General features: G+C 38.6%; 2 protein-coding genes across 2 annotated transcripts in view; one reads left to right on the top strand and one right to left on the bottom strand.

Moving 5' to 3' along the window:
- The window catches only part of LOC139462498 (TNF receptor-associated factor 6-like), a 114,266-nt gene extending 106,645 nt beyond the window's left edge, over window positions 1-7,621 (bottom strand). Inside the window, exon 1 of the mRNA XM_071244256.1 lies at window positions 7,554-7,621. The gene's annotated coding sequence lies outside the window, so the exon portion shown is untranslated. The remainder of the gene's footprint in view (window positions 1-7,553) is intronic.
- An 8,322-nt stretch (window positions 7,622-15,943) lies between these two features.
- Window positions 15,944-20,982, top strand: LOC139462032 (Rieske domain-containing protein-like). Its single transcript, XM_071243532.1, has 3 exons — window positions 15,944-16,078; window positions 17,467-17,646; window positions 18,740-20,982. Exons 1-3 carry the CDS (start codon window positions 16,033-16,035, stop codon window positions 18,967-18,969), a joined length of 456 nt encoding a protein of 151 aa, XP_071099633.1. The 5' UTR covers window positions 15,944-16,032; the 3' UTR covers window positions 18,970-20,982.
- Window positions 20,983-27,348: the final 6,366 nt, after the last annotated feature.

The raw sequence follows: 27,348 nt of genomic DNA, 5'->3' as shown, positions 1-27,348 counted from the left end.
TGGAAAATATCATCACTGATCATGTATTTTATCTAATTTTATTATTTGCCAAATGGTTATTCATAGATGTATATTGAATTTGAAAAATAAATTCCAAACAGATTTTATACAAATAGGGCATCATATCATATATTTTTTGTTTGGAGATTAAAGTTGTGTCACTTTAATACATGGAATTGAATTTCATACTTTTTACTTTATTTTCTGTTCAGAATCTGTTCATATGGTTATTTCTATCCAGAAAGAAGATTGCACATTCATGAACCTGTCTCTCAGACACATTAGAATAAATGGAGAAAGGGAGCCAACTCAAGTCTAGACTGATTTGGCAAGTCCTAATTGCCTGAGCCATGGGCCTGATTAATAAACATTGTTCTAGGCACTATTTGGATTTTATTTTATATATTTATATCACAAGCATGATAACTCTTTTTCTGGGACACCATGTGAATATACTCCCTGGAATCTTTACAGGGTTTCGGAAATAAAAAATATATAGTTGCATCTTGTAGTTGACTAACTTTTGCCACACGCAGAGATTGCTTTGCTCTTGAATATAACAAGTAGAGAAAGGTATATTGTATAAGTATGGAGCATGATGACAAGAGGTTTTTAATGTGTTGGATCTGCAAGTAATAGCAAAGACATGTCAATGTTTCGATCAGGGCTAATGTACACCACCGAATGTTTAGGAGTGAGGCGAATTGGGTTGACTCTGTAATTCTCGGAACTTTCGATCTGTCCGAAGTCGAGGCTCGCAAATATAGTCCAGCACAATATTCAAAGACACATAAACTACATGTTATATACCTGATGTACAGATTGTGAGGGAAACATCGTATCGCGCAATGACAGCCGAGACAGCGGTGCGTTCGTTAGACATCAACAGCTTTGAGGAAGATAGTGTCACGTGCATACACAAGCCACGCCTACTCATGAATATTGTAGACTTAAGACCATTGTAGGTTTAAGGGCACAACAGACGTCACACATTTTAGCGAGTGGGTATTCCTGGAAGAATATGCAGTACCCCAGCAGAGCGGTCAGGATGGGTGATTGGGCTGCTTGCGTGTTACTCAAATAGCGCTTGGAGCATTTACCTGTGTGGTGTGGAAACATGCGCAATATAAATAATATGTTATTCTTTTGTTGTTGTTCCCCGATTGCGTTGATTGTTGCTCATGTTTTCAGTCACTGGTTTGTCCGGTCCAGATTCGATTCCTTCCAACTAGTAGGGGCAGATGAGCCAATGACGCCTAGAAGTAAAGTGTCTTCTCAATTGATTGTGAAATTAGTGTCAGTTGAGTAAATTCTCATCTCATCCTTGTGTTGATGGCCTAACTATGGTGGACTGCATTGCTAATTCTTTAGATACAGGTGCGTTAGAATTAAGCCCCTGTGCCTCTAACGACAAGCATAGTCGCCTTTTACGACAAGACTGGATTGTTGAAGACCTTTCTATCCCTGATCTTCACGAGTCGGAAATCGTAGTGATACGACTATCGTAATCCGGATAGTTTCACACAGCTTTAGACAGTCGTAGCCCCGCCGTCTCATACATTATCTTGCCTGTGTAAGCTCTGTTTTAAAGCTGTTCTTGTAAACAATCAGTCATAGTAGGGTCGCTCCAGTAATTGTTTCTTAAATACATTAATACATTTACAAAAATAAAGTGACAGCTACCATTTGTGTAAGAATAGTATTTCGAACACTGCGTCAAGACATACAATTTCTTTCTCTGTAAGGAGTCAAACAATTTGGGGGACCAAAAACAGATATTCTCACCTCATCAAGCATGTTCAGTGAACAATCTTAGTTGTTTTGGTAAAACATGACGCTAAATTATTTTTACCAGTATTTTCTGGATTAAAAACAAAACAACATTTACGAAACAAAAGGTGCCCTCCGTCCCTAATAAATACAAGCTCAGAATATGCTACGTTGTTAGTGTAGGTGTAGATACGGGAGTCATTTTTACTTATATTGGGGTCTGATTATCCACTAACCTTAGGACTGGCGAATATTGTAATAAAAAATTAATCATTTGTTAAATCACAAATATGGCTTAAATGGTATCCTAGTACAGGCTCTTCATGTTCACTGTTTTCATTCAACTTAATTTCATTCACAAGATTATAGTAATCAAAGTTAATGCAGTATGTTTTTGTTATGTGTTAATGGGGTATGTACCCCAGGTGGCAGTATGAACGGCTCTTACGATCAGGAGAGTACGGTATTTAAGTAAACAACACTCGCGACACATACGACTGCCAAACTGAAACCGGTTTCGTGCATCGTGACAACATCTAGTGCCATATATATTGTCAAGTTAAATCCGTGTATACCAAAATGTATCTGGGGTACATTTGTGAACACAGAGAGTGTTTTTAAAAAAATATTATTGTTTTGTTGCATTTATCAACATTGTACAGAGAAACAATTAACAATGGCCTCCGGGGGTAGGAAACAGCATCGTACATATTGGAGTGGGTGAGTGAGTGAGTGAGTGAGTGAGGGAGTATGGTTTTACGCCGCTTTTAGCACTATTTCAGCATTATCACGGCGGGTGGATCAGAAATGGGCTTCACACATAGAACCCATGTGGGGAATCGAACCCGGGTCTTCGGCGTGACGAGCGAACGCTTTAACCACAGGGCTACCCGACCGCCCCTCTGTACATATTGGACAGCACTAGAGTGGAGTATGGTATGACGACCATAAACTTATAAAAGGAATCTGTAGTACAATCTATTAAAGAGGAACGTTAAGAGATCTTGTGTTGTTTTACTTCATTCTGGAAAGGCCCATTTCTGGTGTCCCCCGCCGTGATATTGCTGGAATATTGCTAAAAGCGGCGTAAAACCTCACTCACCCACTCATTCTGGAAAGAATAAAACGGTTGCAGAGACGCAACACTAAGTCTTTCCATTCGCAATATCTTTACGTAATGCAAATTCAGGCATTGAAGGTCATGATGATATCAAGTAATTATGCAAGTTTATTTAGATTTAAAATGAGAACTGAAAAAGAAGAAATATTTCTTTGTAATTTATCTTCCGAGAAGTTTTTATCTCTTGTTGAAAAAGGAGTTGATGCTGTATTTACAAATTGGAGGGGCACTCTCCTGTGCTGGTGAAGAAATAAAGAAAGTAGTCCACATTGATAAGGGAATATACAGGAATAAGAAATCTTTACAAAACACGTGCCGGGAGAAGAAATGTTATTTCTTGAAAGAGAAACAATGTTTTTTGAAGATGCCATTAAGTCCTCGAAAGAAGTTTGGACAACCCTTATGATGTTAAATCCACTTAATGCGTACATGTTTACATAATGTTGAAATTGTTAAATGTATGATTATTTCAAAAATATTTTTGTGGTGATGGTGCTACAAATGATACTTTGATTTATCAGATCAGGAACAATGTCAGAATGACAGAACAATTATTGATTCACCAATTACAAGAGAGGTCATTCAAAATGCGACATACGATTTGAATAACAGCATTGCTGGTTTAATTCCAGAGATTTCTTAAACATTCTGTTAATATTCTCCTCCCATGCCTTGAAATACTTTTTAATGTGAATTTAGAAAAATCTTATTTCCGGACTATTGGAGTGATTATTCCACTACACAAATCAGGATTATGTACTGATGCATACAGTTATCGAAGAGTTACCTTACGAGTGTTTTTAGCAAAATATTAGTATTTGTTTCTATTATAAATAAAAGGCTTACCTTTTAGACTTATTGACTAGATAATATTTCGGAAGAACAAGCCGGTTTTAGACAAGGCTACTCAACCACGGGTAATATTTTATATTTAATGCGATTGTTCACAAATATATGCATGCAGAGAAAATGCGGATAATTATATGCAGAGTTTGTAGAATTAAAAAGGCGTTTGATTCTGTTAATAGAGTGAGTGAGTGAGTTTGATTTTACGCCGCTTTTAGCATTATTCCAGCAATATCACGGCAGGGGACACCAGAAATGGGCTTCACACATTGTACCCATGTCGGGAATCGAACCCGGGTCTTCGGCGTGACGAGCGAACGCTTTAACCACCAGGCTACCCGACCGCCCTCTGTTAATAGAAATATAATGATGTCATTGTTCCTTTTCAAATTGTGTAAGTAACAAAATGGGTAATTTCTTATGCAATATTTATCAAAATGTAAAGTCATGTGTTATAAACCGTGGAATATAATCTGATGTATTTACATGTAATATTGATGTCCGCCAATGTATTTTTAGCCCCCTCCTTCTGTTTATTCATCAATGAACTTGCTGCACAAATTAAGGATAATTGTACGGGTGGTCTACAGCAGCATCCAGATATTTGCACAAGAAAACTCTCGCGGAATTCTCGCACCAGTAATGCAACGATCCAGGCAAAAAGGAAGGGACTCTTACTTAGTTTAAAAAACTTTCACTGATTTCTTTTTTACAGAAAACCTTTCTTACAATATTTGATTAAAAAACTACTCCTATTTTTTATATGGATCAGATGACTGCGATGATAATGAATACAGAGCCATGGTCAATCCATGTACTTCCTTGGCGTAAAACACTGTACATCGAGTGTTACCACTTTACATATTTCAATATTGGTTCAAGATTATTAACATGTATTTTGATAGATCACCTAGAAAATTATATAATATGATGTTGTCCTATGAAAAACATGGATTTCGTAATTGGGTTTATGATGTAAAATCCTTCTATTACATGAATGCGGCTATGGATATGTTTGGCCAGAGACCATATAATAGATAGATATATTTTATGGTCTCTGGTTTGGCATAATCAATGTGTACCGAATAATCCAAATTCTTTCTTATCATCTGCACGCCAAAGACTTGCAAAGCCAAGGATATCTACTTACAGAAATGGTTATCGTACGTTTTAAGTGCAGAACACACATATTTCCCCAGATATACTATTTATTTGACATCAGTTTTAAAATATTTAGAATACCCTTAGCACAATTTAGATGCAGCTCTCATAGACTTAGGATTAAAGTAGGCAGGCATAGAAATTAGAGAATTGAGAAAGTAGGCAGACATGGAAATTAGAGAATTGAGAATTATTTAGCAATGTGTTTAACATGTGATTGAAAATGAGTTGAGATTCATTTTCTGTTAGTTTTTACGAAATACGACTATCTAAGAAGCTAATGTATAGACCTCGTTTTATGAAGTTTCAAAAAGTATAATAATAATTTTGATTTGATCATTGTTTCTACTTGGATACCATGTGGTATGTGCACCTTTGTAATTTCAAGTTTGATTTTTATCTTACCTTTAAGCATTTTTTTTCAAGTAATTTCCAGAATTTTTGCAATCCCAAAATATATGAGTGGTTGCTTCTTTGTCTTTGGCGCAGAAACTACAACAACTGCTATCTACATATCCTATTTTTGATATCAAACCTTTTTTGAATGCGTCAAACGAAAGTAGTTTCCTCTTATCATCGATTATGTCATTTACCCAATGGTCACGGTTACCAACGGTTATACCATTCTTTAAGCAAAAGACCTTTCTCGCACATGTCAATGTTGTCATGTCGTTACCTTTAACAGCACTATTATCAAACTGAGACGCCAAATCCCACCATGCTGTAATAACATCTTTATAATAATAATTTCGTATCAGTGGTCAACTTTTGTTTCTCAAGTATTGACTGTTAAGTTCAAATATGTTACTCTGGCCAATCTTTGCATGATTCAGTTCTGAGTCGCACTCAGCACTAGTCCAGATATAGGACGGCGGTCTGTCCATTATCGAGTCTGAAGCAGACAATCCAGTGATCCACGCAATTGGGATACGATGACATACATCATCCAAGTCAAAGAGCCTGGCCACCCGATCCCGTTAGTCGCCTCTTACGACAATCATAGTCGCCTTTCATATAGCTGGAATATTGCTGAGTGCGGCGTTAAACAACACACAACCACCAACAACAACAGCAAGCATGGGTTGCTGAATCCAGTGCTTGACATCATGATCATAGATCACGATTATATACATCAACCATGTCCGCCTTGACCACCCGACCCCGTTAGTCGCATCTTAAAACAAACATGGGTCACTGAAGACATTCTAAGCGGGAGCTTCACGTGTCTACCAACGGGGTAAGGTTACTGGATGACCACACAGACACTTTTATTATTTTTTTTTTCGTTCGTTCGATTCTTCTTCTTTCCTTCCTTTATAAGAAATAGAATTTATACAGTTGAAAAGATTGTGTGTACCACACACCTCGTGCTTACCATCAACTCATCAAAGATTCCAATCAGTCGTAATCCTCTTATTTACATGACTGGCTTCACCTGTTAGGACTTTTTACCTTATTTCACCCGCTTTGTGTACATAACAGGCTTATCCACAGCCAAACTAATGAACTGTATAAATCCTACCTCATATACTTGTATATATGCTTCTAATACATACTTCACTTGCCTGATAGCGGTGTTAGAACCTAATCCGAAAAGTAGCTCCTAATTTTGATAAAGAACTTGCGCATCCATATATCTTATGCTTGCTGAGATATTACACACTGATCTTTTAACCAGACCCTCGTTCTCTGTAGTGTGTGACGACAGATACCAGGATGTCTCCGGTGGCTGAACGGGTATCTTCTTCCAATGTGTAGGATTACGACTCGAATATTGATCAAAGCTGCGTAAAATCCTAATTAGTCGATTTGCCGTTTTGTTTTAGCGCGCGTGTAACGCTACTCAGTTGAGAGACTTACTAGTCGAAACGCAGAACGAAACAGCGATAGCTAGTGCCGCAAACCCGATAAACGTGTAGTTCCTCCTTGGTTTTGTGAAAAGATGGATTTACGTCACGATTAGACAGCGACGACATTTCATTCTAAGTTATCGTGTCTTTGAAAGTAGAAAATGAATTCCAAGAGGATTATTATAATCAGTTTGAGTAGTGGAAGTAAATATGATACGAAAACATGCATAATCATTCCATAACATCAAATAAAGAAAGTATATATTCCGTATTTTTTCACTGGCCAGAAATTAAGAAACTCACCAATAAGTCACAATAGTAATCAGACATAATTGTAAACTTAAGACGAACAAAGGGTACACACAACGTAGATAGTACTAGATACTACATACATTCAGATTAACATAACGTGATCGTGTCGGAATGGGTTCAAAAGGGTAAACAAGAAAACAATACATTGTAAAATCACAAGGAGAGAAACAACAAGGATCTAGTTCGACAACACGTTTCAAGGTGCATTTGAAGCCTAAATTTAAGAACACCTAAACACAATTGCCTCTGGACAGAGACATAAATATATAACTAACAGGTAACGACGTCGACAATAAAAATTCATAATTCTGGTCAACATGACATATATGTGTATATACAGGCGCTATAACGATGATTATTAATAATACTTAAATACCATCAAGACATATGTGAATGAAGGATATGACAATATTACAATTCGCCATTTCAAACCAACAAAATTAGTTGAAAACGTGTGAAGAAGAAACTAAATCAGTATCTATTTTTGTACGTACCAGAGGGTAGTCCGAACTCCCGTGATTGCCGGTGGGAGACTTGTCCTTGTACATTTCCTTAAGATGTGTGTGGTAATGTGAATGTATTGTTTTAAGATTGTGCCAGTGCGAGTGTACCACAAAGCGGATATACACCTCGAGCTGCGGAGTTTAGGTTTGGGTGTGATGGAGGTGTGGCATCCTCGATTATCCAGTGTATCATATCTTCACGTACATAACGTACTGGATAACTGAGGATATGTTGTGGTATTTCAGTGGTTTATTAACGGGGAAATATAAATGAAGACACAATGCAATGAATACAAAGGACTTTTACGCTTGGATGACAAATTTATTATACAAAAAACAACAAAAGAACAAAAACAGTAGGGAGCGTTGTCTAAATAGAAATGAGAATATTTTTAGACATTGATCTCTCAATATTTGTATCTGTTAGTTCAAGGAAAGGAATTAAATAAGCCAAAGGGTTACTTCCCTTGACACATTGATCCCAAAAAATGAATGAATAAATAATAATGAAGTAACACCATTAATTCAGTGCATAAAATTACCACTTTACACGTCAAGTTAACTCAGAGCTCATAGCATGAAATTATCACGTTACACGTCAGTGAGTGAGTTGGATTCAACGCCGCTTTTAACAGTATCCCAGTTATATCGCGGCGTGTCAGCTTAACGTGGGAGGAAAGCCCGAAGTGATGCAGGTCTCAGACGTTTACCGCTTCGGTTTGCTGACAAACCTAGAAACAAAATCGGGGCGAACCGGGATTCCAACAAACAATCATAGGTTTCTGGCGTGCCCAAGGGAAGCAACTCTGCACAGCGAATCACGGCGCCATAGGCGACTGGGCCACCCGTGCAAATAATTACTACTTTACACGTCAAGTTAACTCAGAGCTGAGAGCATGGAATTACCACTTTACACGTCAAGTTAACTCAGAGCATGGAATTACCACTTTACACGTCAAGTTAACTCCGAGCACATAATTACCACTTTACACGTCAAGTTAACTCAGAGCATGGAATTACCACTTTTCACATCAAGTTTATTAACTCAGTACGTATAGCTGCTTTCTCTATTCTGCGGGCAGAAACGGTTTTCTTTGCTCCTTGACACGTGATTCATTTGCATATATTTAATTCCCAAACTGGCATCGGTTTCTCCGGAAACCATAAAATATTGTAATATGGCCTCAGGTTTCTTTAAATAGATTGCAGGTCGCAAGTTCATTTAAATAAGACCACGTGCTGGTACAATTCAAGTGAATACGGACTCGTTCCAATTTCAATATAATCAGATATTTTACTCCTAAACGTTACCTCTCAACGTGAGATCTCAAAACCTAACAATTAAGTTCTTTACCTGACATTGTAGTTTTGAATTGCCACCTCACTCGTCTCTTACAACAATCATCTAGCAATCTCATTAAAATTAGATCTTAGTTCTCGCTACCGCTAAACAAAGATCTGAGGACATCCCATTACGGGTCACGTCAGAACGACCTTTCATCCGACCAATCAGTGCGTCGCTTACCAGATCATGAACGTGTCCGACTGACACTCACTTACCTTCTGACGAAATATAATTTTATATATATTAATGCGCACATTCCAGGAAAACTTGCAATGTTTAGGTAATGTTTGTGAGAGATGGGAAGAGATTTTTAGATCACAGAATTGAAGAATGACATTATAAGATAAAGAGGTTATCACGCTTTTGTGTTTGGGGATGGTAAATATCCTGTATTAGGAATAAACACTATGAACATTGTTTATTCCCAATACAGGATATCTACCATCCCCAAACGCTCTCGCGTGATAACCACTATGTACACGTGGCATATCTATACGTCGATCGAGAACACATTGTGTTTACATCACCTTATGAAAAGAAGATATGAAAATGAATATTATATATGGAAAATCCTTTTTATGAATATATTTAAATATATTTTTAAGACAAAATCTATCTTACTCTTGTGTTCGTAAGAATATGAAAAATTCACACACACACCTAAAGGCACACCTGTGAATTGCGCATTCAAATATATCCATTACATCCTATTGAAGAATATCATCAAATCTTCACACCTGTACACACCTTTCCTCTTCCGAAGTCTAGAATCGTGCAATAAACAACCCCATACCCAACAGTCATTAACCTCTCCACTAAGACAACACGATAGTCTCTCTTGTTCGAATAACGTCTCCAAATGTTTAGTTCAAAACTATAGATTAATACCATAATAGGGGAATCCCGGATTCTTGACCTATTTTTATCTAAACGCTGATTGGACGGTTTCTATGTCGTCAATATTGACGACCCCTTTCGATTGCAACATAAGTTGACAAGTAACGTGATACCGAAATCAAGAATATTTTCGCGAGACTTCCGTGAAGCACGATTGGGTTCTGGGAGCGCTAGTACTTAAGTTTGGGTAACATCAAGATATACTTCCAATTCATGATAGGGCACATTTCAACAAATCGCTTACAGTAACATTATGTGTATTCTTTGGCGAATATTAATTTGAGGAAATTTAAATTTTATTTCTAAACTAAAGACACCAAGAATTAAGACACCGCCCAGTCATATAACATTAGACGTAACACTCTTTGGGATCATGGATTACCTAACATACCCACAGATATCGATCCCCAGCACTCTATGTTGGTCGGAAGGGGCGACTCAATCTATCGGGTGATCAGGCTCAGTGACTTGATTAGGTGTCATCGACGGCCTGGATCGTTCATGATATCAGTCTGTGGATTATCTGGCCAGACTCGGAATATTTATAGGCCGACGTCATATAGCTGGACTATTGACATGACTGTGTGTGTGTGTGTGTTTGTGTCCGTGTGTGTGTGTGTGAACTAGTTCGGACTAATGACGAGTGCCAGCCCACAGAGATACCATGTCGCAGTTTAACATGAATACCCCACTCAGACACAGTACACAAGTACTTGTTTTAGCTCCATAATGCCAAGCGTCAGGCAGGGTAAGAACAAGTACCATCTTTTAACATCTTTTTGTGTGACGCCGCCGGGCATCGAGCCCCCGACCTTCCGGTGGACGGTCTACCACGAGACCACGGAGGCGGTCGGACGAGAGTGAAAAGTGTTTTGTATACGAGCATAGAAAATAATGCATATCTATTATATTATATAATATGAAAATGTATAAGGCATTTTCCAATTTATAATTGCTCAAATGCGCTTAGATCACGATGGATCTTATTAGTACCCCGGTCACTGGATCAGTCTGCATTCGAGTTTCAATCTCAGCCCCCGGGGAGTATACAACCCATGCAAGCTTCATGTGGCTGGTAGGTTAACAGTCTATCATCTCCTCCTACCGGGTACCTATACACTCCTTGTGAGAACAGAAACATATTTCGAACCAAGTCACTTGCCTAAACCTCTAAGGTTACATGTGCTTCAGCGTGGGGCAAGATCGAAGCCCCAGAAACTCTCAGGGGTCAAGCTAGTCATGCACCATGACCGTGGGATATATTTATTTTATGAAAAATAATAATCTGAAAATGCATACAAAAGCAAGTCCAGCCAGCTCAAGTTAGCTCTATTCTGAAATCAGCATGGGGATTTTTTTTTTTTAGAGTCAAGAAGGATATTGTGTAATATAAGATTTCAGAGACTTAATGTTAGTCTAGGGTCAAGCTGGCGTACACGGTCACCGGTCCAACTCCTCTACCCGGTGGACGTGCTTTACTTCACCTGCTCTGGGACCTGTTCGCTGTAAACAGGACCTGGTGCTATATGAAGCCTCGTTAACCCTGATCCCAATTAATCCGGAAACCTTACTTACTTTGGAGATTTAACGTGCGCTTTCCGACTGATGCGTATTTCGCACACGGGAAAACCCCGTGTTTCGTTCTTTTATAGTATGTTACATTTCTATATATAAATATTTAAGTAAACAATTCTGTTTGCCTTTATGTTTCCTTATACCTTTTCAAAACAAAGTAGGCCACGCCCACAAGCGGACTTCTGTTTCCTGATTGGCTAATAATAGAGTGGGTGGGGCTTCGTTTGCGTTAAATTGCGCCGAATGATGTCACTGATTTCGTATCGTTGTCAAAAAAATTTGTGCAATTGATTAAATAACCAGTCCGCTATATTATTGACATATCAAGAACTGACTTCACTATTTCTTGCGTTTGAATGTGTAAATCCGCCACGGTTCGGATTAACGGGGTTTGGCGTAGATAGTCTTGTTGCTCCAGTTATCATACATTTGGGGGATAGTACAGATACAGATACGTCATCAGCTGAGTCAGATGCTGGCTGAAGAAATCATCTGTAGAACAACAAATACATCTTGATTCAAATATCCCTAGCTTCCAATACTCATCCGGTTTCACTGAATTTCCCTGGCAAATATTATGCGGTACATACCTTATTTGCTACCCCGCGTCAACGCACATCTTAATATAGTACAATAACAACAATATTTTGAGACCATCCCCAACTCAGGTGACACTTGCACCTGTTAGAATGCACAGGTGTAAGGTACTTACCTCAGGCTATAGGCCGTTTCTTCCATGCTTGACAACATACGAATAGGCTAAGTTTATCATTTTGCCTGGAAAGGTACCTTTGAGGCTGATCACAGTGTCAATTATGATAGGCTAGATTTGTTAGATTTGCGTTATTTGTGATTCGTAATATTAAATGATGCCGACAGTACTTTATGGTTTTTTTAAAACAATAATCTGTTGATAACAATGTGTGACGTCATTCCCGCTCATGCCCCAACTACTGGTTGGTTGTCATTCGATTATATACAGGCATTCATTCACACACTCCTCTTGCTACAATTCGGAGCGTAACTCAGAACCTATAATTCCCTTGGAAGCACTCGGCTAACACCAATCCAATACAAGTCATCTCGGCTCGCGTTGGGTGGAATCCATATTGGAACTGGATTCACTAGTTCACGTGACTATCACATTAGACAACACAATCTGGCAGCAGTCGTGACCCTTAGAACTATAACACGATATATTATGGTAAGCCTATTTTCTTTTAACCATACCATCATTTTTTTTTTTAAACTTGCCCCTCATGATGTGTATGTGTGAAGCCCATTACTTCATGAAGTCACACCCGGGTTCCATTTCCCACATGGGTACAATGTGTGTGAAGCCCATTACTTCATGAAGACACACCCGGGTTCCATTTCCCACATGGGTACAGTGTGTGAAGCCCATTACTTCATGAAGACACACCCGGGTTCCATTTCCCACATGGGTACAATGTGTGAAGCCCATTACTTCATGAAGTCACATCCGGGTTCCATTTCCCACATGGGTACAATGTGTGTGAAGCCCATTTCTGATGGCCCCCGCCGTGATGTTACTAGAATATTGCTTGTAGCGGCGTAAAAGCATACTCACTCACTCATGAAGTAACATTCCGTAATATAGATGTAATAATAATTGCTAAAGCTGTGTAAAACCATACTCACTCGTGAAGTAATATTCCGTAATATAGATGTAATAATAATTGCTAAAGCGGTGTTAACCCATACTCACTCACTCATGAAGTCACATTCCGTAATATAGATGTAATAATAATTGCTAAAGCGGTGTTAACCCATACTCACTCACTCATGAAGTCACATTCCGTAATATAGATGTAATAATAATTGCTAAAGCGATGTTAACCCATACTCACTCATGAAGTCACATTCCGTAATATAGATGCCATAATAATTGCTAAAGCGGTGTTAACCCATACTCACTCACCAATACCTGAATGTTGTCTTTTCCTTCACTGAGACTTGATGAGATAACGATGATGCAGGAACCACTCTTAATAAGATCCCTACAACCTGTACCTGTATTTGCTCAATAAACTTTTCCCAACGTCCCCAATAAATTTAGATATGGAATGTTATGATGTGTTTAGTGATGATACTGTATATATCTGACAATATAAGGGCCGGTCGGGTACCTTAGCGGTTAAAGCGTTCGCTCGTCACGCCGAAGACCCGGGTGTGATTCCCGACATGCATGGGTACAATGTGTGAAGCCCATTTCTTGTGTCCCCCGCCGTGATCTTGCTGGAATATTGCTAAAAGCAGCTTAAAATCAAACTCACTCACTCTGACAATATAAAATCATATTAATAATATCTCATTCCAGCGAAAAAACACTTTACGTCAGAACTACCTTCCGTCTGCCTCAATGATACCACGTGATTGTGAAGATCAGTTATAAAATAGATTGTTTGATAGGTATTACTTAGAAGTTGACAGATGACAAAGTAGACACAGTTTATGGATAACAACTTCTTTAATACTGTAAAGACGACGCTTCGGTATAGATCCTTATACCGTTGTCAAGCAAGACATCCAGTGAATTGTGTCTACATTGTCATTTAGAAAATACATAAAAAATAGAGGAATTATCTTTTCTGGTCCAATACATCGTTCTCTCATCTCGTGACCTGACGAAGTTGACATTTTCAAGACATTATGAACTCAATAGTCGACATACACATGTTATTTGAAAAGAATATACAAATATCATGTATGTATTGTGCTCGCATAATATCTGTTATACCCTGTATATGATATTTACGATACGGAAACATATTCGGTTAATAATGTATATGAACGAATAGGTATGACACCCTTACGTTTACAGTTCTGTTCTTGTACTCAGTTTCTTTTCTCTCAGAATGAATTGTTTGACAGGCGTTTCTGAGAAATTGGGGGATGACAAACAGAGACACAATTTATGGGTAATAAGTTGACTGTAATAGCGAGCGACGTTTCGGTATAGCGACTACAGTCTTGACAACACTATAAGGATCTGTACAGCAACGTCGCTATAATAAAGAATAGAATAGGTCATCCATAAATTGTGTCTACTTTGTCTCTCAGAAAGGTTTTCACTAAAGGAGGTAACAGATTCAGATTCTTTATACTCCATAGACCATCGACGGTGGTACAAGAGCATACATGAAGTAGAGAGATAAATTTAATATGTACGTCAAGTCGGCTGTGTGCCTTTAGATTTAGCGTTTAAAGTGGTAAACACGAATAATACATATTTTGATAGACGTTTTAGCTCGTTTAGTATGGTCGTTGAAAATAGGCTTTTCAATGAAAACACATTTGACCAAGTTAAATATCTTCTAGGAATAAGTGCCAGTCTTTTGTTATGAAAAGCTTGACAACGAAATATGCGAAATATTAAGAGCTTGTAATAAACAGATTTAGGTAGATACAGATAGTTTTCAAATAATGGCATTTCTTTAAGATATTTATCATAGAAACCTTTTGAACTCGACAATATTGAACTTCTCCAGTATTGTAGAAATGGATCGGTCAATATTCTTTCCACAGACGAGACAAGCCACTTGGTGTTGAAATTACATGGCATATCATATGCTTGGGTCAGGCCACAGGGGCTTAATAGACATTCTGGATTACATAACCAAGGGTGAATATTGGAGTTTACGTTAACATCCATCCTTATGAATTGATATATTAGAGTCGAAAACGTATTTTGTTGAGATCGTATAATATGTCTATGCCAAAAACCTATAATTCTCTTAGCTACTCTAATATTAAGGGGGGTCCTGCCTAATTCGCCATAGACCATAAAAGGAGTTGATAATTTCAAACCAGCCGCTAATTTAAGGAATTTTAAATGAACCTTTTCAACCATATTCAAACATTCAAATCCCCATACTTCGGTGCCGTACAGTAAGATTGGTAACACCATAACATCAAATGCAATAATAATACAAACGTTATGCAAGTACTGTAGCGTGTTTTGACAGCTGATACAACTAACGGCTGTCTGATTCATTGTACAAGCACTGACGAGCAATTAGCATGATTAGCTACTGATTGCTCTTTCCAGAATTCCCGTTGTTAATTGACATCTGCCAGCTTAATGTTTTAAGGCGATTAGACGCCGTTACTTAATTAGCTGTAATATGCCAGTTTTATAGGGATTTAATTAGATATAATGATGTAAATATTGTGAACAAAAACAAAGGTAATGATACAATTGCTATCTTAAACACAAGTGATCAAAGAACTGAATGTATTTAATAAAATGGTTAACTTAAACGTTTAACATATATCAGAGATTAGGTACTGTGCATGGACTGGAACGGTAATTAGAAGATAAAAAAAGGATTCAAAGACAAAACAATATTGCGTGTGAACTAAGGCCTACAGTCGGAAACACTCGGCTAGTTACGACGTGCTCAACCCTGGAATACAATATCCGAGACTTTTGAAAATGTTCAACGAGTTACGATTGCTGTAAGGAATGACCCAAAATGTAAACAGTGTCAAGGTCATATATATGAACGCGCGTGTTTTGACAGTCGGTGAGTCAGTTCGTGTGAACGCTGTCTGTACATTTACAGCCGTCACCGTGATGGCACACATAAAGATTAGATCACAGTAGACAACAAGCCAGACCCGTGTGCGATGGAAGACAAGATTTACATTCCAGTGAGCGGAGTAAAAGTTTCAGGTGAGACGAATGATGGATGGCAGTCCGCTCCATTTCTTCTCTCGAGAGAAATATAGTGTCTTAATGTGGCGTTGCCTAAACATCAAGGATTTTGACAAGATACGCCATTATGACCTATGAATAGAGTGTGTTTTGATCCGAATATCGTCACTGCTTGTCACCGGAACTTAATGAAATTTAAAGACCGAAGTGAAACTTCGAAGGTACAGGGCCAATCAAAAGAATGTATCCCCGCAGTATCTTACTAGACCTTACTAGACTTAGTAGTGTGGAACGTCGCCAGACATTCGTATCCCGAGTAACACATAGATTTTCGAGCCGACGTCAGCTTTTTCGAGACCTTAGAAGATAATCATCTGCTTATGCACTAGCCGAGACCCGCGATGGTGTCCTACAGTGAAGACATGACCCTACATCACGACGTAGGGTCATGTCTTGACTTTAGGCCCCCATCGTGGAGATAGCTAGACTACAGAGGATATTTGTTCTTTCTTATAAATTTCATGTTTATTCCACTGATCAAGGTAACATGACAAGGTCGATATTTTCATAAATGGTTCTCAAGATATGCATGTAATGTAACAAGAAAAGACAAACATTCTAGATCTATTTGTTATCTGTTTTACTGATCTTCACCTTATTACTGTGAAAACAATAGTGTCAGAGCAGTCTGAAAGTAGTTGCAGCATTATGTGTTGTTACATAAGAGTGAGATATCAGTTATATTTACTCAGATGAATGCAGTAGTTCACACAAAGTACATAATAAATTATACTGATAGTGCTTCAAGTAAAGATTGATAATCATGCTACATCTTTTCTAAACTGGGACTTCAGCTAGACGGTATAGTGGTAAAGTTGCAGTTAAACTTGTTCAGTAAAACACCAATTGACAAAGTCAGATAAATAGTTTTTGACCAGATTCAGTGTTTGAATGCTCATTTCAAGACAGTTTAATCATACCATATATAATTACTTTTTTTACCAAGACGAATCAGAACTGTGATATCACAAAGTTATCATTTAAAGTATGTTTGTTGGATGTTTAACGCAGCACTAACCAATATTCCAGCTATATGATGGCGGTCTGTAAACAGCTGGTAAATAATCAAGTCTGGACCAGACAATCTAGTGATTGACATGATGAGCATCGATCCACGCAGTTGGGATACGATGACATGCATCAACCATGTCAGCGAGCCTGATCAACCGATCCCGTTAGTCGTCTCTTATGACAAGCATATAGTCACCTTTTACGGCAAGCATGGGTTGCTGAAGACCTATTCTACCCCGGATCTTCAGGGGTCATTTTTAAGTATGACATTGACAAAGTATCATTTTTCTTTCTAAAGGCATTGCTTGTACTTTATTCACAGTTCTTATTTTCAGATTTGTTTGATTGGTCGGACCCTGTACAGAAGTGTAGACAAAAGACAGTTGTTGTGCAGCGAGGTCTCACAAGGCAGACCAGTCAGACTGGATCTGTTGTTGAGTGTAATGAAGAGAAGATCGCCCTTTTCAGATACCATCGGCAGGTGTACGCCATCAGGGAACGGTGCCCACATGCAGGTAACTAGTTAACAGTATCGATAATATATGCAAAAGTATTGTCAGTATTCATTTTGCTTATGTACACTCCGTGTATACAAGGTCCTGAAGTATTGGCGATGCTGGAACACATGAAACAATAAGAATTGCAAAGATTGCTACCGTATTCAACATAATAAGCGTGCCACTCTAATAAGCCCCCACGGCGATATTTGCTGATATATTGGCTAGTGAACAATCCCAATTAGCACTTCTTCCGATTGATCAATGTACACAAGACTTATTTATTCGCGTTTAAAACGCACTCGTGTGTTACATGCATTCTTAATTATGGGCAATTAAATTCTGGATAAATGTATCTGTCGCATATAAACATTTCAGTGTGTCAGCATAAACCACGAAATTTCAACTCTCTTTTTTCCACCCAAATAATATTCTAATGAGAGCCCCCTATTTCTCATTTTGAGAGCGCCCTGGGCGCCCTATTTGAATTAACTTAGCACCCATTAAGTGAATTTGCTGTCCCTTCGACTTAAGTTGAGTGGGCTAGTACAATAGATGCAATCCAAGTAGGCTTAAGGTATTTTCAGACAGTTTTCCATTTAAATAATGAAATCTTTCCAGAGAGACTTTTTTGTATCATATGGATATTTAATAGTCATATAACAAACTGCCCTGTTGAACACTTACCAATACATAAAATTATACACTTAATTAACATTTAATTGAAAATTAGTTCTCAAATAAGACTATGAGAATCAATATTGGCAGTATGGTTTTCTCCTTGTCTCTGCTAGTTGACATGAACATAGTCAGAAAATACTTTTCACTTGCTTGGATAGCAGTTTTCCTTATATTGTACGAGCCCACACGCTACTCTTGGTTGATAGGGTGAATGTCAAAGCCTGTAATACTGGCCACAGATGGACTTGAAAATAAAATAGGTGACAAAATCAAAACAGAACCATGGAGAAGGAATCATGGAGGGGAATATTCTTATTTAACCATCAACAATTTGTTTGTTGGATCTTTAAAAAAATAACATACTTTTTAAAAAAAAAGAAAGAAACTCTTTAAAACACGTTGTAAACACTGATTTCTCCAATGTTCACAGGTGGCCCCCTCCACTTAGGGGACATTGAGGATCTACCCGGGGGAGGGTTGTGTGTCCGCTGTCCCTGGCATAGTTGGCGATTTGACCTTGACACTGGACAGGTCAAGATGCCAAAAGGAAGAAAAGTAACCGCCCAAGTGTTCCCAGTGAGAGTAAAACCCGATGGCAGTTTGTTGATTGGTTTTGATAAATTTGCAGATGTCTATTTCAGTATTGAAACAGAGTTTTAATGCTGCAAGTTGTTAATGCTGTATTCGATTGATCACCATTCATTTGTTTACTGTATTCATTGGAGGCATTTACTTGATGATACCAGTATTTTTAGTCTATTCTATGTTTTCTCCAGTTTTCTGGATAAGTGCAGATGTGATAAATTTTTAGGGTTGCAAATGAATGATAGTTTGGTCAAGTTGCTGGAAACACATATTTATATATTTTTTTGCCTGTCATACTGATGATTGTGTTTTCAATCTGTGGAAGTGGTCTACTATATTTCAGGATAGAATTTGACTACAAGACAAGTATCATCTTTAACATTTCCTAAAATCCTGTTTATGTCGACTTATAGTTTACTGGGGACCTCTTCTAAGGGAAATTCTCGAGGGGGGCTGGGGATTTTGTCAGGAGATTAGATAATTTTTCACTTAAAGCTGCAAAACCAGGATTTTCTTTATTAAAACTATGAGCCTGAATATCATTTTAAGAAAAACACCTTGCAACAATGTAATTTAAGTTCTTTCTTTCAACAGTCTGAGGTATAGTTATTTTTTTCAAGAATTTTCTAGGATAATTTTGTGTGTGGATAAAGTCCAATGTCAAATGGTTGGTCCCTAACCTGGAATCGTGGTCATGGTGGCCTATTTGATAATCATGCAGCAACTTCATAACTTAACATTAAAAGATGTTTAGAATTAGTTTTTTATTGATGGTGCTTCACAATATGTTAATGTGTTACAATGTCTCAAAATTTATTTATATTGATATTATTACCAGCAGTGCTGGATGTGAACGTAATTCTAATTTTTCAAAATAACATACATTGTTCAACTGAAGACTCTCCAGGTGGACTGCACAGTCACCAAGGGTGCCACAACTTTGTGTCCCTTATCTGTAACAACTTACCTTGCAAGTGTGTCCCTTTGCAGGAAGGACCATGGGTCCAGGTTGGTCAGCACCATACCTGTGCTCCTCGGTTTCACCTATGTGGTAAAGGTCTGAGACCTGCATCACTTCGGTCTTTCCTTCCACATTAAGGTGACACGCTGTGAGATAACTGGAATACTGTTAAAAGCAGCATTAAACTCAACTCACTCACATATACATGTTACTGAAATACAGTTCAAAAGGCTTTCGCTTTTACTCATAACTCATTTTGTTAATAAATTACCTCATTTTTTTTAATGGCTATCATTTCTGAATGATGATAAGATAGTTTGCTTGGGATATGCAAGTTTTTTGGTGAACTGACCTTGACCTCTAGTCTTTGAACATACCTCACGCTGATGTTGTGGTGTACAGTTTTCTTTGTTTTATGTTTTTACTATCAGTTCTATTTCGCTCACACACAAAAGTTTCTCTTACACATGGGTGTATTTAGATGCCATGTTGGTCAGGATGAAGAAATTATTTATTAATATTGTGACATTGATAGTTACGGGTACTGACCTTGATGAAACATATTTATAGTTTGTATATGTGTTTTATGCTAATTTATTATGAAATGACCCTTGATTATAAATAGAAATATGTAATGTATGGATGCCGTAATATTACGTATTACAAATATTCTTTTGTATACCATATCATATTATTTGAACACAGTATTTGCGCTGTCACAATTAAAGTTCCTATTCTGAGGAACATTGACAGAAATTATTATATACTTGAAAGTTACAGTGAGCAGCAAAACCTGGTCATCTTGGTACTGTACTGCTTCCTTTCACCAGTTATTGTTTCAATTATTTACAGCCAATATATTTTTAGTACATCTGTCTTCGTTTTATGAGAAACATTTATCAAAATATTGTCAAGATAATTATTTTTTTCTTTTACATTAGTGAAATTACCTGTTTTTTTACTTTTTTAAAATTGTTGTTACATATTAGACTGTTAAATATACATGAGATGTTACAACCTTTTACAGTAGTGAAGAGGCTGTGCCAATCATTTTTAGTTTACATACCTTTAGAATTGGATTTATGAAAGAAATTCAAGAACCAGATACCATAAATGAGAGAGTTGTATTAAGGGTTTTGTTGTGTTTATCAATATGATGATCTATGTACATATATATGTTATTTAGTCATGACCTGGGCTTGTCCCTCATATGGGTATCCAGAATAAAATTGATATAAAAGTGAATTAAAAATTGTCGCGAATAACTTTGTCTCTTTTTTCTATTATTGGGATAGAATCAAGAAAATTAGGCCGTGTTGAAGAAGTTCTTCCTGGAAAGATTCCATGGCTGTCCCAGCTGTCTGCCATGCTGGAGTTCCATCCCTTAGATTCGCAAAGGTTTGAATCCATAGGGGATGTGATCCTTGGTGTGTCAGCGCCATATATACTCACCAACAAAAGAAACGCGAACCAAAGAAACATAAAGAGAAGTATCTACATCAAGAAGAGATGTTTCCAATGTGTACCACCAAATGACAAAACTAACAATCAGTCAAGTGTTACAACAGAGTGTCTTTATTCTTGTCACAATATGCTGCAGGTGATTTCCAAACTTTACACCTAATCCTGCACGAGACAAATGGTGCATCTCTAGTTATGCATCTATGATGTCACATGTGTTGTGTTCATGAACATCTGTTCATGCAAAATAACAGTATCTTCGTTTGGGCATCAAACCAATCTAGTATCTCTTGAATATGAGTTTTTCTTCACATATTAACCAACATGTATGTTTTCACGTTTCTATTGGCGGTGAGTATACATGTTTATGGGCTGTAATACAGTGATTAAGATGGTAAGTTTCTCCTACTGGAGTCAGTTTTGGTTTTCTTCGAACATTAAGCAGACAAGTTGTGATATGACTGAATTACTGTTGACTAATCTCACTAGCTCCTACTGAAAGTGATCTGTGAAGATCTGGGTAATAGGCCTTAAGCAACCCATGCTTGCTGTAAAAGGCGACTATGCGTGTCCTAAGAGCTGACTAAGGGATCGGGGGGTCGGGCTCACTGGGTTGGTTGATGCATCTCATCGTATACCAATTTCGTGGATGATGCTCATGATGTCAATCACTGGACTGTCTGGTCCAGACTCAGTTATTTACAGACCGCCGTCATATATCTGGAATTTTGCCGGAATTTTGCCGAGTGCGGCGTTAAACTTGCAAACAAACAAACAAAACTACTTAAAGGCAGAACACATGGACGTGTACACCATCCACGGGTCAACATGACGTGAAGCGCTCATATAATACCACTAACTGTGTGTTGGGATCGTGGAACTCGACACCTTTTCAAGCTTAAATTATTCTTGATATTCATCTTAAAACGCACAACGCTTCACCGACAAAAACAGCCAAACGAGACGAGACAGACATGTCCATCTGTAGGTTCCAATAGCGTCCTCATGTGAATCCATTTGCGTGTGTGCGTGCGTGCGTGCATGCATGTGTGCACTTGTACCTGTCCGGACTAGCCTACTGAGATGTAGAGTTTATAGTGCTAGCCTACTGAGATGTAGATTTTATAGTGCTAGCCTACTGAGATGTAGATTTTATAGTGCTAGCCCACTGAGATGTAGATTTTATAGTGCTAGCCTACTGAGATGTAGATTTTATAGTGCTAGCCCACTGAGATTTAGATTTTATAGTGCTAGCCCAATGAGATGTAGATTTTATAGTGCTAGCCTACTGAGATGTAGATTTTATAGTGCTAGCCCACTGGGATATAGATTTTATATTGCTAGCCCACTGAGATGTAGATTTTATAGTGCTAGCCCACTGAGATATAGATTTTGTAGTGCTAGCCCACTGAGATGGATACCACACCCAGAAACTGTATACCAGCATCGAGCTGACCAAGGTGCTGTTGTACAGACCATCCTTATCACTACGACTATCGTAAGTCTATGTTTAAGGTATGGGAGTTACGATCAGCTTATCGTTAAGATATCGCTTTGTACAACGGCACCCAATCCTTGTTTTATCCCCTAAATGCCGAGCGCCTGGCCTGGCAGGGTCACAAGAACCATCGTTTAACGCCTGTTGGTATGACACGGCCAGGGGATCGAACCTCCGACCTGTCGCACTCTGTGAAAACACTCTATCCACTAGACCTCGGAGGTGGTCACCATTGCCTTCTCTCATAACGCTGAATATTGTCCATGTGACGGAGGCTAACTGACTGGCACATCGGCTTTTTGTTCGTATCGAATGATGTTTTTAATGGTACCAAGACTTCGAATTAGTCAGCCCTTCCTGTACAAGAACTAGAATATCCACATATTATGTACAGGAAGATTAAGTGGACAGACTATTGCAGTTCTTCGCAGCTTCCAACTGAACTGATGACAAGATAGCATAGGTGATCTTGATCCGCCCGCCTCTAGAATCGCCTAATTCAAGTTTTAATGACTGTTAAGGGACGATTTGTTCTACTCAAATGTTTGCAGAAGATCTCATCTTGTTCATAGCATCAGAGTAATGGAGTAGGGCAGGGACGGGTAACTCCGGTACTCGGGTCGGGTGGGTACTGAGCAGGACCCGGGTACCCACAGGACCACCCGGACCCGTGGATAGTCACGTGATATATTGTTTAATGACAACACTTATGTAAAACTCTATGGTCACACTGCAAATCACTAATGTTCCCATTTCTTTCTGACTATGCACGCATTCCTTCTGACTTTTATATTTTTGAAAAAAAGATAAAACTTCATGCAGTAAACATCAGTGCATATGCATGACCAGATCGTTTTATACGTGTATCTAAATACATTTTGCCAGGACTACTGTCAAACTTTTCCCAATCGGACAGTTTGTACCTATCTCTTGAGACCTACAGCGAGTACCCGGGTAGGGTCGGGTAATAGCAGGGTGGGTACCTGGTAGTAAATTTTGACTCGTCCCAGCCCGATAATGGAGTCACCATGGCCTTGGGCCCATCTCTTTCAATACTTCGATCCGTGATGATCCGGGTTAGAATTGGTCTTCAGCAGATCATGCTTGTCGTAAAAGGTGCAGCGACTATGATTGTCGTAAGAGGCGACTAACGGCAGCGGGTGGTCAGGCTCGCTGACTTGGTTGATGCGTGTCATCGTATCGATTTAGATCGACCCTAAATCACTGGATTTTCTTGTCCAGAGTCGATTATTAAATGCCGCCGTCATATAGCTGGAATATTGCTTAATGAAGCTTTAATCAACAACCATTCAATCGTCGTACATCGAACCACATGGGCATAACTATATTTATAGGTCACGTGGTTTAGAATCAAGATTACTGCCTTGGTAAATGAAATAAACAAAAAGTCCTTCCTTCCTAACCCAATCAGTTTTAAAAAATAGTCATGAGAAACAAGTTATTCAACCGGATTAACATACAACATGGCTAAATCCAATAAGCCGACGCTCAAAAGCACAAATTGTCCCACTGTTTGGTACCCCCACCTTAACCTGCACAAGGTATAATCTCACCACATGGCCACTAATCGTGTCAACGAAACACCTCATTGATTCTCAAGCAGTTTGTTACGTCTGGCTAGAATCTCCGCCCTTATCCGCTAGGCGTTTCTAAGGAGCCCATTGTCTCTGATGTCTAACAAACTAGCCAAACCTGCTCGGGTTACCTCCCGTTCCTATACAATATAATACCATATTATAACACTGTACTGTTCAGTACTGCCATGTAATTATCGTACAATCACAACCCAAGATCACCTGTGACAGAATACAGGGTGGTTGTCAGACGGGAGTTGTGGTCGCGAGGAGCGTATGGTCGGATATTGTCTCTGCAAAGTTTTGCAGGAATTTAAAGAACATTTTTAATCTGTTAACGGATGGCTGGAATTGATGTGAAACCCGTGTCGTCCAGCGCGGACTTTCTGGACAGCACCAGGCCCATCATTAACGCCAAGTATGTATACCGTCTTTAAATATATTTATCCAGATAACAATATCAACAGACGCTAAAAATACAGTTGTTGACGTTTAAGGTGACTTGTCGAGTAAGTAAATTGTTAAATTTACGATATAGACAAATGAAGTACTGTTTATGACTTTTTACTGTGGTTGCTAAGGGACCGCTTGAAATTCCGTTTCGCATGACTGTAAAATAACATGACGAAAACATATTCCTATTCAAGACTGAACATACTGAATAATGCTTTAGCCAAGGTCATGGAATATAAACGTAAACAAAAGTTGACTGAGAATCAGTGTAGAATAAAAAAACAAAGGTTTATTCTTGAGTTTCTATACATAGACTGCCGGGGGAAAGAAAGCAAATACTTCAACATTTACACTTCACGCTGTTCATTACTGTGTAATATGAAATTGCGACCTCCATTTTCCTTGTTGCGAGATACTCATTGATATGAGGGGCCACGGGTGGCCCAGTCATATAAGGCGCCGCGATTCGCTGTGCAGAGTTGCGTCCCTTGGGCACGCCAGAAACCTATGATTGTGGGTTCGAATCCCGGTTCGCCCAAATTATGTTTCTAGATTTGTCAGAAACAAACACGTGCTCGTGTGTTTCACCGAAGTTGTAAACGTCTGAGGCACACATTACTTCGGGCTTTCCTCCCACATTTAGCTGACACGCCGCGATATAACTAGAATACTGTTAAAAGCGGCGCTAAACCCAACTCACTCACTCATTGATATGATGGATGTATATCGCCTTTGATACCCGTATCAGTTACATCGCCATCACATTTTATTTTTAGCCACCATCAAACATGGGTTTATATTTCTGTGGCCCTGCAGTTTTTCTAAAAATTATTGGGTTTTTATCATAAATGTAAATAATATGATTCGGGAATAAGGGATTTCATATTTGTATCAACGTTCAAGTCTTTTATGATGATCGTAATCGTTGACACTTTGCGGTAAAACTATTTAGACATAGACACGTTATATCCGTATTTATAGCTAAAATGGGTAGAATTATCATTAAACCGCCCGCATGTTATCAGAAATGAGCGGGCCACTGTAACTTGATAATGCCCTCATATTGCTTGACGACGGGCCATTATCACGCCCGTTGTTAGGTGACGTCATGGGTATAGGGAATGGTGACGTCACGTTCAATAATGACGTCATCTGGTTTGTTCCCTGACGTTTCCATATTTGTAAAAGTGGGTCAGTGAAATTCGTGTTGATTGCACTAAATGTTTCAAAACCGTTATTGTTTATTTTTATTTGATAACAAATTCTATCCATTTAAGCTATATATATAACGTTAATGCTCTTTTTCAGTCATCACTTGCAGAAGCCCGAGGTCTTTAATTAACTGCCCGACGAACGGGTGTGATAACGGCCCGTTGTCAAGCAAAATGAAGGCATTAGTAAGCAACAGTGATCCGCTCATTTCTGATAACATGCGGGCGGTTTAATGATAATTCTATCCATTTTAGCTATAATATTTAATTACACATCCACTCAAGTTATTATCTTTATCTAAACAGCCCCTTATCCATTCAAAGCAATATTCTGAGTAAATCATGTTTGAGGTCAACAGGTCTACAAGTAGATCACGACCAACATTGTCAGTATTATATCATAAATCTGGCACTTGGTTTCCAAACCCACCCTTCGTGAATTACAAACCATGGTCGTCGAGTACCCTTGTATAAGTTACATACACACTTTAGCGTGTTAAAGTTCATTGGGTCTTTACGCAGGGATATAAACACAGCCTGCATGAGTGTATAAACAGCTAGTCACCCGGTTGAACGTTCGAGTGTTGGCAGTTTGGTTTGTATTACGTTTAATAATTAAACATAAACTCTGAACTTTTTGAGCTAATTATAAGGTTATATGATAACCGCAAATCTACGTTCCAGTATGCGAATTACGACGAGACGGAGTTACGGTAAATTCTGAGATTAACAACAGTATTACCTTTACGGTAAACAGCGAATATGCTTGTTGTAAGAGGCGACTAACGGGATCGGGTTGTCAGGCTCGCTCACATGGTTGATGCATGTCATCGTATTCCTGTTACGTAGATCGATGCTCATGATGTCAGTTACTAAATTATCTGGTCCGGACTCGAGTGTTTACAGACCGCCGTCATACTGCTAGACTGCAGCGTTAAACAAGAAAGAAAGAAAGATTTGATTGCCTTGGGTCTATGTAAGGGAATCGGAGTTTACAATAGTACTATTGTAGTACGAGGATTACTTACGAAGGTTGCGATTGAGTGGTCAGTCTAGGCCAGTGCTCAAGTGTTGGAATTACGATTGCCTTGTATCTACTTTACAAAAAAAGTAGGGCCATCTTCAAGTATCGGGGTTGATACCAGTATTCGCAAGAAGTTCCTGCCAATAGGCCCGTGGCAGGTATATCTTACGTTAGGCCCGTAGTTTCCAATTTGTATGGTGAGTAGCACTAAATAGAGCGGGTGGCCAGGCTCGGTAACTTGGCTGATTGCG

Source organism: Haliotis cracherodii, unplaced genomic scaffold (genome assembly GCF_022045235.1).
Source record: "Haliotis cracherodii isolate W230 unplaced genomic scaffold, xgHalCrac1.p SCAF_15, whole genome shotgun sequence".
NCBI classification, from domain to species: domain Eukaryota; kingdom Metazoa; phylum Mollusca; class Gastropoda; order Lepetellida; family Haliotidae; genus Haliotis; species Haliotis cracherodii.
Note: the sequence above shows the minus strand (reverse complement) of the source record. Positions and strands in the feature narration are given on the sequence as shown.

Excerpts from the sequence above, each read along its gene's own strand:
- LOC139462032 (XM_071243532.1), top strand. The coding sequence starts at position 16,033 with ATGGAAGACAAGATTTACATTCCAGTGAGCGGAGTAAAAGTTTCAG. Across the intron at positions 16,079-17,466 it reads GAGCGGAGTAAAAGTTTCAG|ATTTGTTTGATTGGTCGGAC; the intron begins GTGAGACGAATG and ends TCTTATTTTCAG. Across the intron at positions 17,647-18,739 it reads GGAACGGTGCCCACATGCAG|GTGGCCCCCTCCACTTAGGG; the intron begins GTAACTAGTTAA and ends CAATGTTCACAG.